The 16,591-nt window shown below is 57.4% G+C and overlaps 5 protein-coding genes and 1 non-coding gene across 6 annotated transcripts; 3 read left to right on the top strand and 3 right to left on the bottom strand.

Annotated features, from left to right (window-relative positions):
• Window positions 1-8: 8 nt before the first annotated feature.
• F5Z01DRAFT_671125 (uncharacterized protein) lies at window positions 9-2,081 on the bottom strand (the record flags this gene model as incomplete). Its single annotated transcript, XM_046264660.1, has 1 exon — window positions 9-2,081. One exon carries the CDS (start codon window positions 2,079-2,081, stop codon window positions 9-11), a length of 2,073 nt encoding a protein of 690 aa, XP_046121453.1.
• A 2,248-nt stretch (window positions 2,082-4,329) lies between these two features.
• On the bottom strand, window positions 4,330-5,646 carry F5Z01DRAFT_633465 (tRNA-splicing endonuclease subunit sen54 N-term-domain-containing protein; the record flags this gene model as incomplete). The annotated part of the gene is made up of 1 exon (XM_046261957.1): window positions 4,330-5,646. The coding sequence occupies one exon, from the start codon at window positions 5,644-5,646 to the stop codon at window positions 4,330-4,332; it is 1,317 nt and encodes a 438-aa protein (XP_046121452.1).
• A 186-nt stretch (window positions 5,647-5,832) lies between these two features.
• F5Z01DRAFT_t27 lies at window positions 5,833-5,932 on the top strand. The gene has a single exon. It is a non-coding gene; the product is annotated as a tRNA-Leu (tRNA).
• A 317-nt stretch (window positions 5,933-6,249) lies between these two features.
• F5Z01DRAFT_616657 (aldehyde dehydrogenase) lies at window positions 6,250-7,978 on the bottom strand (the record flags this gene model as incomplete). Its single annotated transcript, XM_046260926.1, has 5 exons — window positions 6,250-6,386; window positions 6,439-7,313; window positions 7,368-7,384; window positions 7,440-7,839; window positions 7,917-7,978. 5 exons carry the CDS (start codon window positions 7,976-7,978, stop codon window positions 6,250-6,252), a joined length of 1,491 nt encoding a protein of 496 aa, XP_046121451.1.
• A 2,254-nt stretch (window positions 7,979-10,232) lies between these two features.
• On the top strand, window positions 10,233-13,305 carry F5Z01DRAFT_741535 (Rgp1-domain-containing protein). The gene is made up of 2 exons (XM_046266859.1): window positions 10,233-11,017; window positions 11,067-13,305. The coding sequence occupies exons 1-2, from the start codon at window positions 10,474-10,476 to the stop codon at window positions 13,007-13,009; spliced, it is 2,487 nt and encodes an 828-aa protein (XP_046121450.1). The 5' UTR covers window positions 10,233-10,473; the 3' UTR covers window positions 13,010-13,305.
• Window positions 13,306-14,146: 841 nt separating this feature from the next.
• Window positions 14,147-16,506, top strand: F5Z01DRAFT_671121 (uncharacterized protein; the record flags this gene model as incomplete). Its single annotated transcript, XM_046264659.1, has 2 exons — window positions 14,147-14,622; window positions 14,673-16,506. 2 exons carry the CDS (start codon window positions 14,147-14,149, stop codon window positions 16,504-16,506), a joined length of 2,310 nt encoding a protein of 769 aa, XP_046121449.1.
• Between the last annotated feature and the right edge of the window lie 85 nt (window positions 16,507-16,591).

The raw sequence follows: 16,591 nt of genomic DNA, 5'->3' as shown, positions 1-16,591 counted from the left end.
GCGCACTACTAGTAGAATGAGGGCTTGGTCAAGACCCGGTACTCCACGTAGTCTTCCCCGTCAATGTTGATCAAATTGCCAGGGGACACGAGCTTCCCAAAGAAGGGCCCGTGGTGCTTGCGCTCATACTTGATATTGTCGTACACCTTGACGTCCTCGGCCCCCGCGCGGGCACGCATCGATTCCTGACGGGCCCAGACGCTGTTAAGGCGCTGGACCTCGCTGTTCTGCTGAAAGGTGCTGCTAGCTCGGCTCCCAGGACTCGAGGAGGCGGCGGCGGCGGCGGCGGCAGCAGCAGCAGCCGATGCGGCCTCGTCGGCGGCCACCTGTGCGCGTTGGCGGTGCGTCACCTGGGCATCTGCCCGACCCTGCGTGGCCTCGGCACGCGCGACCTCACGCTGCGCGAGGGTGGTGGCTCTCTGGAGGGGACCAAAGTGGCCGCTGGGGGGCAGCGCGAGACCAGAGGGGAGACTTTGACGCCCGTGACCAGCGGGGAGACTTTGACGCGCGCTCACCGTCTCCCTGCGCTGTGGCTGGTGCTGCTGCGCTACCGCCAGAGCTTGCCGCGCCATGTGCTCGGACGCGCGTTGCTGACCGAAAGCCTGCTGCTGCTCCGACTGTTGCTGCTCCAGGGCCTCCGACTGTTGCTGCTCCAAGACCTTGCGCTGCTGCTCCTGCTCCTGTTGCTGCTGGTGTCGAGCTTCCACTCTACGGGAGGTGCGTACCCCTTCAGCGCCCGAGTGGACTTCGGTGGAGGACGTAGCCCCGTTGGTTGGGGTCCCCGTGCCCGCGGTGGCGTCTGCGGCCGTTGTCTGGCCGACATCCTCCACGGGATGGTTCTGCACGGAGCGGAGCGCCATGACGCGCGCCTGTGCTCTATACACCGCCTGCGTCTCATGGTCGATGCGCTCCTCCTCCGTCTCGCCATGGTCAATCTGATACTGGCGGATGCGGACGTACTCCTTGACCTCGTTGCGCGTGAGGCTCTTGAGATGCGGTTCAAAATCCACCTCCTCGTACGGAATCCACAAAGCGCCCGCGCCCTGGGGGAAGTTGCCGTTCCTGTACTCGCCCGTGCGCGTCTCTCGTACTAGCTTGACCCGGAACATGTCGTTGCCGCCCAGGATGCCGTAGACGGCATGCCGATCCTCTGGCCTCTCCGCGTCGGACTTTGACCAGCAGCCCAGGAAGATGCGGGTCGGACGCGTGCCCTCGAGGGGGTCGAGACCTGCGCGCGTGTGTGCAGGAGGCTCGGGGGCACTCGTTGTAGGATTGAGGTCCGTGTTTGTCCTTCGGCGTTTTGTGTCGGGGGGGTTGGCCCCGTACGCAATGAGTGGCGGCGGGTATGGATACGTGGGAGGCTCTGTGCTCGACGCCTCCTTCATCTTCACAACCTGAATCGCCTCCTTCTTGGCAGCCAGCTCAGCCGCCTTCCTTTCCTCCTCAGTGTCCTCGTGGGCGTCTATGCGTAGGCGAACATACTCCTTGACCTGCAGTTGATCCATGCCGACCAGATGCGGCAAGAACCAGATGCCCTCAAAGATCACCCAGCTGCCTCCTGTCTTGTGAGGGAGCGGCCAGATGTTAGCTACAGCCTCGCCTTTCAAGTTGTACGACTGGATCCTGGTCCGCAGTCTGTCTCTCACGTCGATGAAGCCAATAACCGCATGCTTCCGATCTTCGTCGGGTACTCCAGAGTCTCTCCAATGCCCAAGCACGACACCCTTGTTGCTGTTAGAGTGGGCGCGGTACGACTTTCCCAGTGATGGTCTGCCGGTCCGGGACTTGGGCCTGGTGGTCATCCTGGTAGGCGTCAGGGTCTGCGCAGTGTCGTCCGATGCTTTCAGCGTCGCCTCGCCATTAGTCGAAGCGCGCTTGCGTTTGGCGACCCTGCTGGGGCTCTTGACAACGGACGCCTCCTCATCCTCGTCCTCATCCATGTCATCCTTGAGAATGTAGGAGCTGTGAGCGTTTCGTCTCCTGTTGTGCCTGGCCAGATTCAAGGGCGGCGAGTTCTCAATACTGCCTGGCTCGCTGAGCTCGCTCTCATCGCCGACATCCTCATGCACGCTGGACGACATTGGGCGATTCTCCTTCTGTGCGTCTTGGTCAAGTCTACAAGAGTCGATGAGATTAGTTGAAAGATCTTTTGATGATGATGATGATGATGATGATGATGATGATGATGATGATGTGGGTCGAGCATGATGGATGCGGTTTGCCTGCACGACTGATCCCTCAACATTCGACGCGTCGTGCGCGTTGGGGCGTTCAGACAGTTGGGTGCTGTGAGGCATGGTGCGGGTGTTTGTGGTGGAGAAAAGGACAGGATTGCGCGTACAGGAGCTGGAACGGTGTTACAGTGTTCACTCTATTCTGTGAACAAACATGCGGCGGTCGCGCGATTGCGTTGTTGGTTTGGCGACTTTGAAAAGTGTCGCAGGGGGGGAGGATTTATTGATGAGATGAAGAGAGAGTGGGACGCGGTCTCAAGTTGTCCAGGTAAAGGTTGTGCAAAGTCAAGTCAATCAGGAAAAAAATGGACCAAGTTCGCATTGGTCCCTCGATGCAGTGAGAGCAAGGGACGGTAGATGAAAAGTGGCGACTAGGAAATGCTGGGTTGATGAAGAGACTTGTGGTGGCAAGTAACCATGGGGTCTACCTTGGGACAGTCAAGGATTGAATAAACACGTTGCGGCAGATGACTCGAAGAGTGCTGTATGTGTGGTGTGTCCGTGTGCGTGCGTACCTTGCCTATGTGCGCGCGTAAGACTGGCGACGAAGAGGGAGGGGGCGGTCAGGAAGGTTCGGAAGAGAATGTGATTTGAAAGGCGAAGATAGAGGGGCGATGGCGGCGCGCTTGGGGATTGTTATTATTATATCTCGTCAATTGCAACGCTGGCTCTAATCTGGGTCTCTGATTGACTGTGCAGCAGCCCATCAAACACTCGCTCGCTCGCTGGGGTTGCCCTATTGGCTTCAAGTTCCATCCCAGGTGGGCTTCCGCAACTCTCTCGATACTGATAGCGACCACGACTCGCGCAGGCCATGATCAAGGCTTGTGGATAGCAAAGGCTGTTCTATCCAACTACTAACCTACCTGGTAGTCTACCTTGGCTAGTGGTCTGGACCAGCCGACCACCTAATCTGTGGAAGCCACCGAGCCAACTCACTATCGATCAACTTGAGTATGTACCACCTCGTGCAATTCTCCCGTGCACCCCTGTCTCGGCTCCTCTGTGTCTTGCTTGTTCTATTCAGAAACCAGGCGGCCGCGCTTGTAGTGAACCATACTCCAATTGATTCCATAGTACAGGGAAAGAAACGCAGAGATAACAGACGAGCGGTGCAGCTGGAGAGACATGACCCTTGCTTCTCCACCAATGCATGCTCATCAGGTTGCGATTTCGTTGGCATTTCCGTGGACATGATGGTACATATACGGTTTGCAAAGTCTTCAGGCTGACCAACATTCTCCATGAGCCTACTGCAACTTGGAATTCATGAGGACTCGATGCCAAGACTGAATTGCACTCCTACCCATGATCACCAACATCACGACATTCGCAGGACGTACTCATAGCTGTGAATGTCTCGAATCTATTTGTTGATGATTGCTCGCTACTCATCATAGGTCTCCCATTGGCAGTTTCACATGTCTGGCTCAGGCAGTTGGTCGTCACCTTGGAAGCCAGTCATGACCACAGACACTATAGGAGTCGCTCTTTGGGTCGCCCTCTGTTGCCGTCGACCAAAATCATCCTTGGGCCGACATCGTCCCTGGCAGAAGCATGTGCCTGCGCAGAGGCTGCACGTAAAAGCCTCCGACCTAAGCCTCTCGATCTGGCCAGCTGCATGGTTACGCCAATACCCTGTGGTCCGTCACGAGGACATGGACCAGGTGCGACAAACCCGCATCCACCTTGTCCGACGCCTGTGCACCCATCTCCCAAAAGCAAGCAGGCTAGCCCAGCTGGTGGCACCCACGTGAAGACAAACTTGTCGTCGTATGCGAGCAGGGCCAGGTGACGAAGCACGTCTATTCGGACACTTGGTCTTCCCTGGATTCGAGTGCAGCCACGCCAGCTGAAGACCCTGAATCCGTCGGCATGCCTCCAATCATCTGCACCTGGCCGTCACACCCAATGGAACGCTGGCGCCCCGCCACTAATCGGTCGTAGTCAAACATCATGTTATAGCCATGACATGCTACTCTGTCCACAGCCAAGTCAGTCGGCCCGTGTGTCGCTTGATACGGTAATCTTGGGAGCACATAGGTGGTGATTGCGCATCCGTGGCGAAATCTTCAGCCTCAGTCAACACTCAACTTCACCTGCGTCCTCGGCCTCGGCCTCGGCCACGACCACCGCGACCACCTCGTCCGCCGCCGCCTCCTTTCCTGCCACCCCTCATCGGCGCATCGAATCGCGTGACCAGCGGCTCCTCACCAAAGGCACCCTCGCCAAACCGGATAAAGTTGACCAGGCCTCTGTCCACAACCGCCACGAGAATGTTCCTGTGGCCCTGTCGCAGACGCTGGTACATCCGCCCCGGCCCCTCGAGCGTACTCGGGTCGTAGGGCGCCGACGACAGCCAGAGCGCATCGAGCTCCTCAAGCGTAGGCACAAAGGAGGATGAAGTATCGGACACGGCGATCCTAAAGTCCGGCAATGGGGGCGTCTTCTTGGAGAAGGGAGCGCCGCCTGACTTCCACACGTGGAAGAATACCTTGAAAGGATCGTGGGGTTCCGGGGGCGAAGTAGGTCTTACGACAGGTTTGTGTCGAGGGATGATGTTGAGCTGCTGGTAGATTGGTTTGTAGGCGCGATACAGTCCCGGCCGGACGAGAGGTCCCCAGCCTGCGGGTTCGGGCGTTCTAGTCGGCAGCAAAGAGACGAGCCACTGCCAAAGTGTGGGAGCGGCTGGCGTGCGCAGCGGCTCCGGCGGGGACAGGTCGGTGGGCGCCCGGAGGATGTGGAAGCCGCCTCGCTTCAAGTGACTGTAGACCTGGAACTTGGCCATGGACACCTTGCCCCGGTCCCCTTCCTCGCCGAGGAGCATGGCGTACGCTGCCTCGAGGCTCAAGGGCAAGCCGACGTCGTAGTCATCCGGTCCGTAGCCTTCCGCCTTTTCAATCGTCTTGGTCATAATCTCCTCAAACGGCTGGTCCGGCCACCAGAGGTCAAGCGTCCCGCGCTCCACCAGGTACAGCGCCTCCTCGGGCAGCAGCCACAGCCGCGCAAAGTCGCCGGCGTCCTTGTGCACCTTGCCAATGTCCCGCACCCAACTGCCCTTCTCATGCTCGACCGCGACGACCCGTTGCTCCTCGACGCTGCCTGCCAGCCGTTCGGGGAAAAACCAGCCACGTACCCAGGTGTCGCGGCGATGCACACGCGCGTAGCTGAGCACCTCCTCCATGGCTGAGCGGCTGGCCTCAAGCGCCGAGTCCTGCGCCCGTGTGCCGTGTGACTCAAAATCCTTCTCGCCCTTGCGAATCGCCTTGCTCGAGACGCCCTTTTTGCTCGCAAACATGGCAGCAAAGTGCTTGAAGTCGGGTACATCTTCGTCTTCGAGAGCTTCTTCGGCCGTTGCAGGCTGGGCGTCGGGCCGCGTGCTGAACGGGCTGTCGTCGTCGTCGAACGCCATGGCTGCTCAATTGGCGCGATCGCTCTCGGTGTAGGTGAAAGTGAGGTGTGTGGTGTGTTGGCTTGGGAGAACCCCACGAGGCTGGCAGCCTCGTAACTTTTTCGAGCATGTGGTACACGCTAGCGCGATAGAAAGACGTCAGGGTCTATACGACTCAATTTCAGCCGATTTATCGTACCCTTACTAGGGAGTTTGGCCGAGTGGTTAAGGCGTTGTGTTTAGGCTACCCTACAATAGTCATCCGCAATGTGCATCGCACGCGCAGGTTCGATCCCTGCAGCTCCCATGTTTTGGTTTTTTTTTGTCTTTTTTGTGTCGATTCTTGTAGAGGTGAGCAAATCCAAACAAATTCAGTAGACACGGTGTGGGCATTTAATATCGTGATGTGGACGTTTTCTTACACGGTGTGACTGGTCGTATATATAGGCTTGGGTGGTGGCCACGAGGAATTACAAGCATCCCCTTGGAAGGGGGATCACTTTCCTGTTTACCTTCTTCCCACGTACACTCTAGACAATGTTTTGGGTATCAACAAAAGAGAGGCTTCATATTTACTACATAAAGTCATGTCGCGTTTCTTGCCGCGTGGTACATCCCAACCCCTTAGAACATGTGGCCGCCCAACCGCATGTGGACGGTCTTGAGCTCTGTGTAGTTGGCGAGCGCCGCCTCGCCGAGCTCTCGCCCGATGCCGGAGGACTTGTAGCCACCGAACGAAGCCTGGGGCGTCAACAAGTTGTCTATTGCGATAGTCAGTACACAGATCACCGGCAGCACAGCACGAAAACCTACAGGAGTTGACCCAGACGGTACCGGCCTTGAGCGCGTTGGCCACGCGGATGGAGGTGTTCAAGTCCTTGGTGTGGATGCCGGCCGCGAGACCGTACGAGGTGGCGTTGCCGAGCTTGATGGCCTCGGCCTCGTCCTTGAACTTGGCAATGGCGCAGACGGGGCCAAAGATCTCCTCTTGCATAATCTTCATGTCGGGGGTGACATTGCTGAAGATGGTAGGCTTGATGAAATAGCCCTTGTCGCCGTGGCGCTCACCACCGGTCTCGACGGTGGCACCCTCCTTCTTGCCGGTCTCAATGTAGCCCATGATGCGGTCGTACTGCAGCTGCGAGACCTGGGGGCCCTGGAATGTGTCCGACTCAAATGGGTCGCCGACCTTGTTCTGGAGGGAGCGCTTCTTGAAGGCCTCGAGGAACTTGTCGTAGATGCCCTCCTGAACAAAGATGCGGGTACCAGCGCAGCAGCACTGGCCGTGGTTGAAGTAGATGCCAAAGTTGACCCAGGAGATGGCCTGCTCAATGTCGGCGTCGTTGAAGACAATGTTGGGGGACTTGCCGCCGAGCTCGAGGGTGACCTTCTTCAGGTTGGAGTCGGCCGCCGCCTTCATGATGGTGCGGCCAACGACGGTGGATCCGGTAAAGGCCACCTTGTCAATGTCCATGTGCGAGGAGATGGCGGCACCGGCGACCTTGCCGAAGCCGTTGAGCAGGTTGAAGACACCGGCGGGGAAGCCAGCCTCCTTGATGAACTGCGTGAAGACCAGAGCAGACAGGGGCGTCTGCTCAGCGGTCTTCATGACAACAGTGTTACCGGTGGCCAGGGCAGGGCCAATCTTCCACGACAGCATCAGCAGGGGGAAGTTCCAGGGGATGATCCTATGCGAGTTAGCACGAGGACAAACACAATCGTAACTTGACTAGGGTACGCACTGTCCGCAAACACCAATCTGCAGCAACTGTTAGCATATGATGCTTCCTCTCAAGGCCAAAAGCAAAACGTACCGGCTCGTGACGGCTGTAGTGGAACGTATCGGGGTTGATGTCCATGGTCTGGCCGGTGATCTTGTCGGCCCAGCCGGCATAGTAGCGCAGGGTCTGGATGACGGCACCAACATCACCCTGGGCCATGGCAAACGACTTTCCGTTGTCGAGCGCCTCGACGGCGGCGAGGAGCTCAATGTTCTTCTCGGTCAGGTCGGCGAGCTTGTTGAGGAGCTGCCCGCGGACAGCAGGGGTGGTCTGGCGCCACTCGCCCTCGAACGCCGCACGGGCAGCCTTGACGGCCAGGTCGACATCCTTCTCGGTGGCCTCGCAGACAGAGGTGATGACCTCCTCGGTGGCGGGGTTGATGGTCTCGAACTTCTTCTTATCGACACCCTCGACCCATTCGTTGTTGATGAAGCTGCGGGGGGGCTTGTCAGCAGTTGGTCTCGACGGCTTGACGAAGCACAAGGCTGCGCGCGCGCGAGGGCAACTTACAGACCAATGGGCTGCTTGTAGGCGCCCGAGGCCGGGGTCTTGAGATCGACGGTCAAGCTCATAATGTCGATTTGTAGGGTATCTTGGAACACGGGAACAGGAGAATTCGAAAGATGAGAAGGAGAGTATGTGGGAGAGGAGAGGCGACTAGCTGTGGGAGGGGGGAGGGAGGAAGCTTTTAAACCAGCAACTGGAGGGAAGAAGCAGACCACCACCGTACATGTCCTTACCTACTCATTACTTAGCTCTTACTTAGCACAACACAACGGACTGCAGTAGTCGATGCCACAATAGTGGACCGTCGGTGCCGACTCCATCGCCAACCCCCGCTTGCTTGCCTGCTTGCCAGTGAGTGCTCGCTCGCCCGCACCGGCTGCGACACCAACATGACGCCTCCGTGTGGGTGTCTGTCTTGAAAGCAAGCCGTCTCGGCATAGAGGACCCCCGGGCTGACGGAGTCGCGGAGGGGATTGTTGGAGTTGCTCCTGGACCTGCGCGACGTGCTGCGTACCGTGCATGTTGGTTTGGAGCTTCCCCGCAACCCACAGGGCCAATGAAGCGTGCCGCGTCGGGGGGTTGTGGTCCACGGCTCCACGCGCCTCGATGCAGTGGTGCAGCGAGTGTGAGGCGTCCTGTATGTCCCTTTGGAACAAGTCTCCCGACTCTAGGCGAACCTTGTGATGGCCGAGGCTTGTGATCTTAAGCAGCTTGAAAGATGTTTCATTTTGACGATGTAGCAACTTGGACACACCCACTGCCAGCAGCTAGTACCGCAATAGTAAGGTATCATGCAATTGCCTTTCACCGTGTCCTGGCGTGCTAGCGCACAACCCCACCATGTTCAAAGTTGGCTGCATTCTTTCGTAAACACCCCACCAAAAGGGGACTAGAATGACGTTCAGAATCAAGGGATCACAAGCCCCCAAGGCCTAAACCCCAGGATGTAGTGTTTGGAATTACTCTCGATGCAGCGGCGTCCGTGGCGAAAATGGAACAACCCTCTTTACACCTCTACATCAGCATCTTCTCGGATGATACAATAGCGCCAGATCTGATCGTAACAAATGCCAGACGCCAGGCGTGACAACCCCTCCTCGGCCCAAAGCACAGCGAGCTGCGACCTGGTGGGTTTGACAGGGTCTCGTCCTGAGCTGCCCCGGGTCGCGAGACTAGACACGTCGGTATAGTGGATGGTTTCACAACCATGAAAAAAATAGAATAACCCCTCTCATTCTTCCAAGCTTCGTTCTGAGGTCTTATATCCCGAGGAGCCGATCCTCCGCAACATGTGCTGATGAGGTCGAGGAGTGCGAGTGCGAGTCTTCTGTCTGGTGGGGCGCATCCGCCTAATAAAAGTTAGCCTCCAACAAGTCCAGCACTGGCAGCTCACACCCCGCACTTTCCTCAGCGCGCCACGTCTGGGAGAAGCGGTTCGGGTCTGGGGATCTGCTGAAGCCTCACAGTCCGGTTGTCCTAGCTCGTCGCCAGCACGCTTCCGCCTGTCCATACTTGCCAATCATCGGAAGTGACCGGGTCATGGGATACGACGCTGTTGAATCGACGACTGCTATCCAGCTTGGAAATCAATTGCTTGCACTGACATACAGGCAAGGTGCGCACATACAAGGTCGTCGACAGAATCACAGTCAACCTGAACACAAGAGGGAGCCGGTGGCGGCCATCTATTTACTCCGAGACCTGATGCCAAAAGCCCTAGCAACTGTGAACTCCTCGCGCGACTTGTACCGTGGGCCTCTGTTCCTTTGGATGTGATATTCACAGCTGCTATCCATCTATTCAGGATGATGATATCTGTGGTATCGTATGGCCGCTTACTTACGTACACGCTTCCGTTCCGATGTCCGCGCAACAAGGTAGAGGTGATTAGGCTACCCTACGTTCAATTGCAACCCGCAACAACTACGGTCAGAACAAGATGTCTTGATCGCTCGATAGTCTGCTGGGTTGATCTACATACGCAAAGCCCTAAGAAAGCTCTAGGATTTATTTAGAAAAAATAGCAAAGTAGAAGTTAATGAACAATGCTTTCTTTATGAAACTGGCAACAAATCACACATGAGGATACCCTGGGTTGTACGGAGCAGCTGGCCTCCAATGTCACGGTAAAGCGAAACACGTGCTCTGCAATAGGCCTCACGCGGCAGTACAAGAGACAATGTGATACAGAACGCGACAGAGTGCAAGGTCATAGGAGAAGAGGACATGGGAATAAAGAAACTGACTGGAACCTCGGGCGAGACTCGCAGCGTGCGGCTGTACCTGCAGGCAGGTACTGCCTGTTCCGGGCGGAGCCTCGCCAAGCACATCAGCATCCAACAAGCGTGCGCCGTCCCCCTTTTAGATTGGCACCCAGGCTAGGTACTCCGTACCTACTGTAGGCTCATGACGTTGCCCGGGGAGCTCCTTGTCCATCAACTTCATCCTTAACCCGACCATTCTCGACGCGAAAGCCACGCCCGGGCGATGCAGCATCACTCTGCTGCTTCGACGCCCTTGACATTGACGCTCTGCGCCGTGGGCGCCCTCGTGGTCCGATATGGCGCCGCTCGAGGAACCCAGCAACATCCGTGTATTCGTCCACTGGCATGAACAAACCGTCTTCGCCGGCGAGGAGGTCAAATGCAAGATCACCTTTAAGAATGTTGCGACTGGTGCCGACAACAATAAATCACAACCCTCCGTCCCGTCGGATCGCACGCGCAAAGCCTCGTCGCTACATTCGCGCGCCAAAGCGGCCTCGAGCAGCACACCACCACTGTCTTCCACAGGGCGAGGCCACAAGAGGTCAGCCCTCTCCCTCAGCGTTCCGTCGTCGAGCTCGCACAAAAGACAAGGGTCTCTACAATGGCCTTCGAACGGCAATAGCTCCGAGGCCAGGACTGGCCAGGCTCACAAACGCTCCGTCTCCATCGTTTCGATAGGATCCGCGAGCACGGTCGATGATCACACGCCATCGCGTCAGGAAGCGCCCCCAGTGCCTTCACAACCACCACGCCCAATGCGTGGTTATGGCCATGGCAGGGCTTCGAGCTTGCAGATCCTCCCGCGCGGGCAACCTGCGCCCTCCAGCCCCCAGTCAGGTGTGTGCCTCTTCTATGACTTCCGCCCGCATCCTAACGCGTGTCGTAGCAACGCTTCAAAGACAGTCTAGCTCCCCCCTCACGACGGCCTCGTACCCCCCCGATCGATTTGGCCGCATGCGAAATGGCTACAACCGTCCCAGCGCGCCGGCAAGTGCGGGTGGGCCACGACGTTCGCCTCTATCCTCGCCAAATCCCATGCCCGAGTTCAGATTCCCTGCGGCGCCACCACCGCCATCCGATGAGAATACGAACAAAGTCAACAAAGTTCAGGACGAGGGATACCTGAGCCCGAAAGTCACAGCAGCAGACAGCAAAAGCGCACCCGCACCTGGCAAAGAACGAGCCTTCCCAACTACCGAGCGCCCTTTGCCCGCGGCACGTATACTATCCAGCACGAGCATGGCCGGTGGTGGTACACCGCGGAGTAGCGGCGAGTTCTACGCTATGAGCAACCAGTCGACGGAGACCCTGGCATCAGACTACCCAATCCAACCCAATCGAGGGGTCGCTCGGCCTTCGCACTTGAGGCGGAACTCCAGTATGAGCGGCCAACAGCCATCGCGGCAGCCAGAATCCCTGATTATGGGGTACGCACAGATTCAAGGGTCATTCACTCTGGACGGCTCCTTGGTCAGCCTCAGCCCTTTCGAGCAAGTCAAGAAGAAGGCTGTTGTGGGCGGTCGAGGCGGCGGCGTCATAGGCCTTGAGCCAACCAAGCAGCGGGAAAGCGGGCTTCTCAAAAGTTTCGGCTGGGGAAATCTGAGCACATCTATAGGCGACCTGTGGGGCGGCAGTGAGCTCAGCACGATCAAGGAGATGCGAGGGGTAGCAGCCTCCAAGTCTGTGCCATTGTTGACAACACCCCAGTCGATCCTGTTTGTTGACCTCCAGCTTGCGCCGGGGCAAAGTCAAGTGTTTGAATACACATTCAGGCTCCCCAAGGGGCTACCGCCCACACACAAGGGCAAGGCAGTCAAGATCTCGTACAGTCTCGTGATTGGCACACAGAGAGCGGGCGGTGTGAAGGAGCAGCAAGTCCGTTCGGTGGAGGCCTCATTCCGAGTTTTGGGAGGCGTCAACAGCATTGGTGAGATCTTGGGCCACGATCTCTTCAACCCGTACATTCTGCTCCGGGACGAAGCTCAAGTGAGAGGTGGTGCACAATCAGGGAGGTTTCACAAGCCCAAAGCTTCGAGAGCGCCTGCCACGGTGAACGAGTTTTTGAATTATGTGGACGAGCTCGTCCACCGACCACGGTACGAAGGGGACGGAGGTCTATTGTCACCATCTGCGGTTGGTGGGTCTAGGCGACCATCCGCCGTGGAAGAGCGAACGGCGTCGGTCAGAGACGCCATTCACTTTGCGATTATGCGCAGCAACATGGCTGGCGAGGGGCAGCAGAGCCCAAACCGCTTTGAGATTGCCCGCAACGGTCTGCGCGTGGGCGTCGTTATGCTGACACGGCCTTCGTATCGGCTGGGCGAAACGATCACCCTGGCCATCGATCTGAGCGACGCGGATATCCCATGCTATGCCGTCCACACTACACTAGAGACATGTGAAAAGGTGGATCCCTCACTGGCTGTCCGCTCAGAGTCCAGTATACAGCGAGTGACGAGGAAAGTCTATGTCACAGCGTCGGATACAACGCTTTATTCGAGGCGCGTCGTCTTCACGCCTACAATTCCGATCACCGCGACGCCCGAATTCATCACGAGTGGCGTCAGCTTGGAGTGGAAGATCCGCGTCGAGTTCGTCGTCCCATCTCACGGGGAATCCACAGGAACCGAGGACGGTCCAGCCACGCCCCATCCGCTGCTGGAGCAGATATCGCAAGACGAGCGCGGAGGACTTGTTCTCGCGGCGGCGGAGAACCTGACATGCGAGAGCTTCGATGTGCTGGTACCGCTGCGCGTGTATGGCGCCGTCGGATCTGGACTGGAGCGACTAGAACGCGACGAGGCTTCTGACGAAGGACTCGTGGTTTAATTAATAAATGGGAATGGAACAGGCGTTATGTTGGATAGATACAACGGGTAGGGATGTTTTTGCTGTCGGTGGTAGACAGGGATACACATTTAGAGAAGTCAATCCATTGGGCCACGGTTGCGATTGAATATGTCGTTGGCAGCCTTATGTACAAGGACGCTTGCACGTTTTGTTAGCATCTGCGAGGATTGCGAAAGTCTTTGTGAGGCAATGCAGTAAAGAGCGTGGTGGAGGAGAGACACATAAACCATCTATCATCACGTGGTACCGGGTCTTATCGCAATTTTCAGGGCGGGTCGCGGGCGGCTGTCAGTCGCTGTCAGTGTCGTCAGTGCGTGTCGTCAGTTTGGCGTCTGTCATTCAATTGAACGGCTCAAACTCAAACTCCACCTGGCCGGCCATGTCATCGCGATGCTCCTAGATACGTAGTAATTCTTCCTCTCTTCTGCCCGTACTAGTGAGCTGCAATTGAATCACCGTTTACACCTCCAGTGTCCCAAGCACACGATTGATTGACTGGAGGCACGCTGCTACTCGCTCCAGCCCAGTGCTATCCACCACCAACCCAAACCAGACCAGACCAGCGGTGTCATCAGCGTCTCTCGATCCCACTTCGAAAAAAAGCTACCTGCCTACAGGCAACGACGGTCACTACAACTATACATTCACACAACAAGCAGCGATTTCCAAGCTGTGACAAGGACCTGGTGCATATCCCGGAGGATTGCTCTGATTATTGTTCCTACACGGGCATTGTTGGAGAGCAAGCAGAACCATACCTTACGGTGAGGTAAGGCAGGTTGCGTACCCGACTGGGTTGCTGCTATAGCGGCGTGGCTCAGTGGCGCAAAGGGCTTCAGCTGCATTTTATTCTGCGCCACCTCGACTCTGCGACAACCATCTACGACTCACAGGCGCCACGTAGCCGGCGCGACGGACACCTTTCGACGCGATCGCAACAGCGCGCCTCCGCGGCGGACAACCCGGCCTCGACGGTAGAGTTGCGATTCGGCGGACTTTGGTAGGAAACCTCCTCCGCCGCCACTATACACCACTGCGCATTCATCCGAGTCGACTGTCGTCTCCGACACGCCAGTCGCGACACGTACCAACTCCAGACGCAAGAATACCATCGCCATGTCCAACCCGCGAAAGCGTGCAGCGCCAGGTGCGGTCCCCATGGTGCCAGCGCAGCAACAGTTCCCGCAGCCGTTCCCCCAAACGAACATGTCGAATGACCAGATGGTGCGATGGGATGGCGGAAATGATGGCGGGAACTTTGGTGCCGGAAACCTGAACAGTGGGAATGGCATGGGCTTCGTGCAGAATGGACAGGCACAGTACACCGACTCTCTCCAGCCGGCACCGAGCAATTCCCTTGCGCGAAGACCGATGAACAGCAGAGCGCTGGTCCAAACAAATCCAGGAGGTTACGATCCATCTCAGGCCTGGGGCAGCCTGCCCATGGACAGCGGCGCTTTGACTCAGCAGCAGCACGACGATCAGGGCAACGAAGATAGCATCGAGGTGTTGGAGGAGAAGGCTCAACAGGCCAAGCGCGAAGCACAGGCGAAAAGGAAACAAATTCCCCCCTTTGTTCAGAAACTTAGCAGGTAACGTCGCTTTCGATCTATGCAAGCAACCAGAACTGACCACTCTGTAGCTTTTTGGAAGAAGGGAAGAACGATGACCTCATTCGCTGGTCCTCCAAGGGGGACTCATTCATCGTCCTGGACGAGGACGAGTTCGCCAACACGCTGATACCGGAGCTGTTCAAGCACCGCAACTATGCCTCCTTTGTGCGGCAACTCAACATGTATGGGTTCCACAAGCTCGTGGGCCTGTCGGACAACTCCATGCGGGCCAGCGAGCGGAAGAACAAGAGCCCAAGCGAGTATGCGAATCCGTATTTTCGGCGCGGCCATCCCAACCTGCTCTGGCTGATCAACAAGCCCAAGCCCGGCAAAGGCAAGAACAAGACTGCCGTCAAGAGCGAGGAGCCAGATAGCGAGGAGGAGATTGGACATGATGAGCTTCACGGTCAAGTGGCTGGACTGTCGTCCGCTCACGCTCCGAAACCACTGCCCGCGGCTCCTGGCGACCAACCTCCGCCTGCCAAGTCAAAGGAGTTGTCTCTGGTTCGAGATGAGCTCCGGAAAGTGAGAGAACAGCAGTCGCTCATTCAGCAGACCCTTCAGCACCTCCAACAGAATAACCGGGATCTGTACAACCAGGCGCTACTGTTCCAGAATCAACATGATCGTCACCAAAACTCTATCAATGCTATTTTGCATTTCCTGGCGAATCTCTTCCGCAAGAGTCTGGAGGAGCAAGGCAGTGCGCCGAACGTGGGCGACATCATCTCTAGCATGCTCGCCAACCAAGGCCAACAACAATCCCACGGCGGAAACGTGGTGGAACTGGGAGACTTGCAAGAAATGTTTCAGAACAACAACACCAACTCGCCTGGCTTCAGCGGCACGCCTCATAGAAGAGCGCGTGGGCTGCTGCCGCCGATTCCTGATGCGAACGACAGCGCGCGCTCGAGCAGGTCCCCAAGCTCTGCGCGTGGCAACTATCGACATAGTGGCGAGGTGGGACAGGTGACCGAGCTCATGGACGGTGCATCAGAAACGCCGCCCAGCCTGCGACAGGAACTTGAGAACAACCCCCAGGAGCAGATGATGCGCATCATCAACGATCACAACGCCACCAACTCATCGGGTATGGACCTTCCGGAGGCCGCTGACTTTGTGGCCAATGCCTCCAATTCCATGAACAATGACCAGCGCAGCCAACTGGCCAACTTTATGAGCAGGCAATCGCCAACGGGAACAGGACGGAGCTCTGCCACGCCGCCGGTCAACATGAACACACAAGCGCCGCCTCAACAACGACAACCACAACAACCGAGCAGGCGAACAGCAGCACCGACGCCGTCAGACACCTCCGCGCCCCCGCCGCCTCAACAGGCTAATGCTGGCACCAATTCGAACGGCGCCCCATCGCTGTCCCCTATAATGCGCTCTCCGGCCATGCCTCCTCTGTCCATCAACCAGATCTCATCAAACCAGTCGGAACTGGAGCAGCTCCAGCACCTCAATGCACAACAAGAAGCGACGCTGAACAACATCACTGATCTTCTTGGTCCGCTGAGCCCCTCAGGTCGCATCCCGGAGCTCGACGAGAGTGCCAACGGAGCGTACTTTGATCCGAACAGTCTGGACATTGACCAGTACCTGAACAGCGAGGCCTTCACCGAGGAGCCCTTTGGTACAGGCGACGAGGGGCTGAATCTCAATTTCGACGGCACAGATGACCCCTTTAGCGCACAAAATCTCAACCAGCAGCCCCAGCAACAGAGATACAACCCCGGCAATTTGAGCGCGGCACCGACACCTGTCAATCATCAGACGCCAAGCGATACAGGCACGGAGGAAATACAAAGGGAAGACTTTCACGCGGGGGACAGGACAAAGAGGCAGCGCGTGGCGTAGAGCAGCCGGCTTTCTTGAGGTCGTCACGGCGCGATGGGCATGCATGGGGGGGCGCCCGAGGCGTTCAGGGGCAAGGCGGCAACGG

The sequence above is a fragment of the Emericellopsis atlantica genome (genome assembly GCF_019669845.1).
Source record: "Emericellopsis atlantica unplaced genomic scaffold F5Z01scaffold_4, whole genome shotgun sequence".
NCBI classification, from domain to species: domain Eukaryota; kingdom Fungi; phylum Ascomycota; class Sordariomycetes; order Hypocreales; family Bionectriaceae; genus Emericellopsis; species Emericellopsis atlantica.
This window is presented reverse-complemented; position numbering and strand designations above follow the sequence as displayed.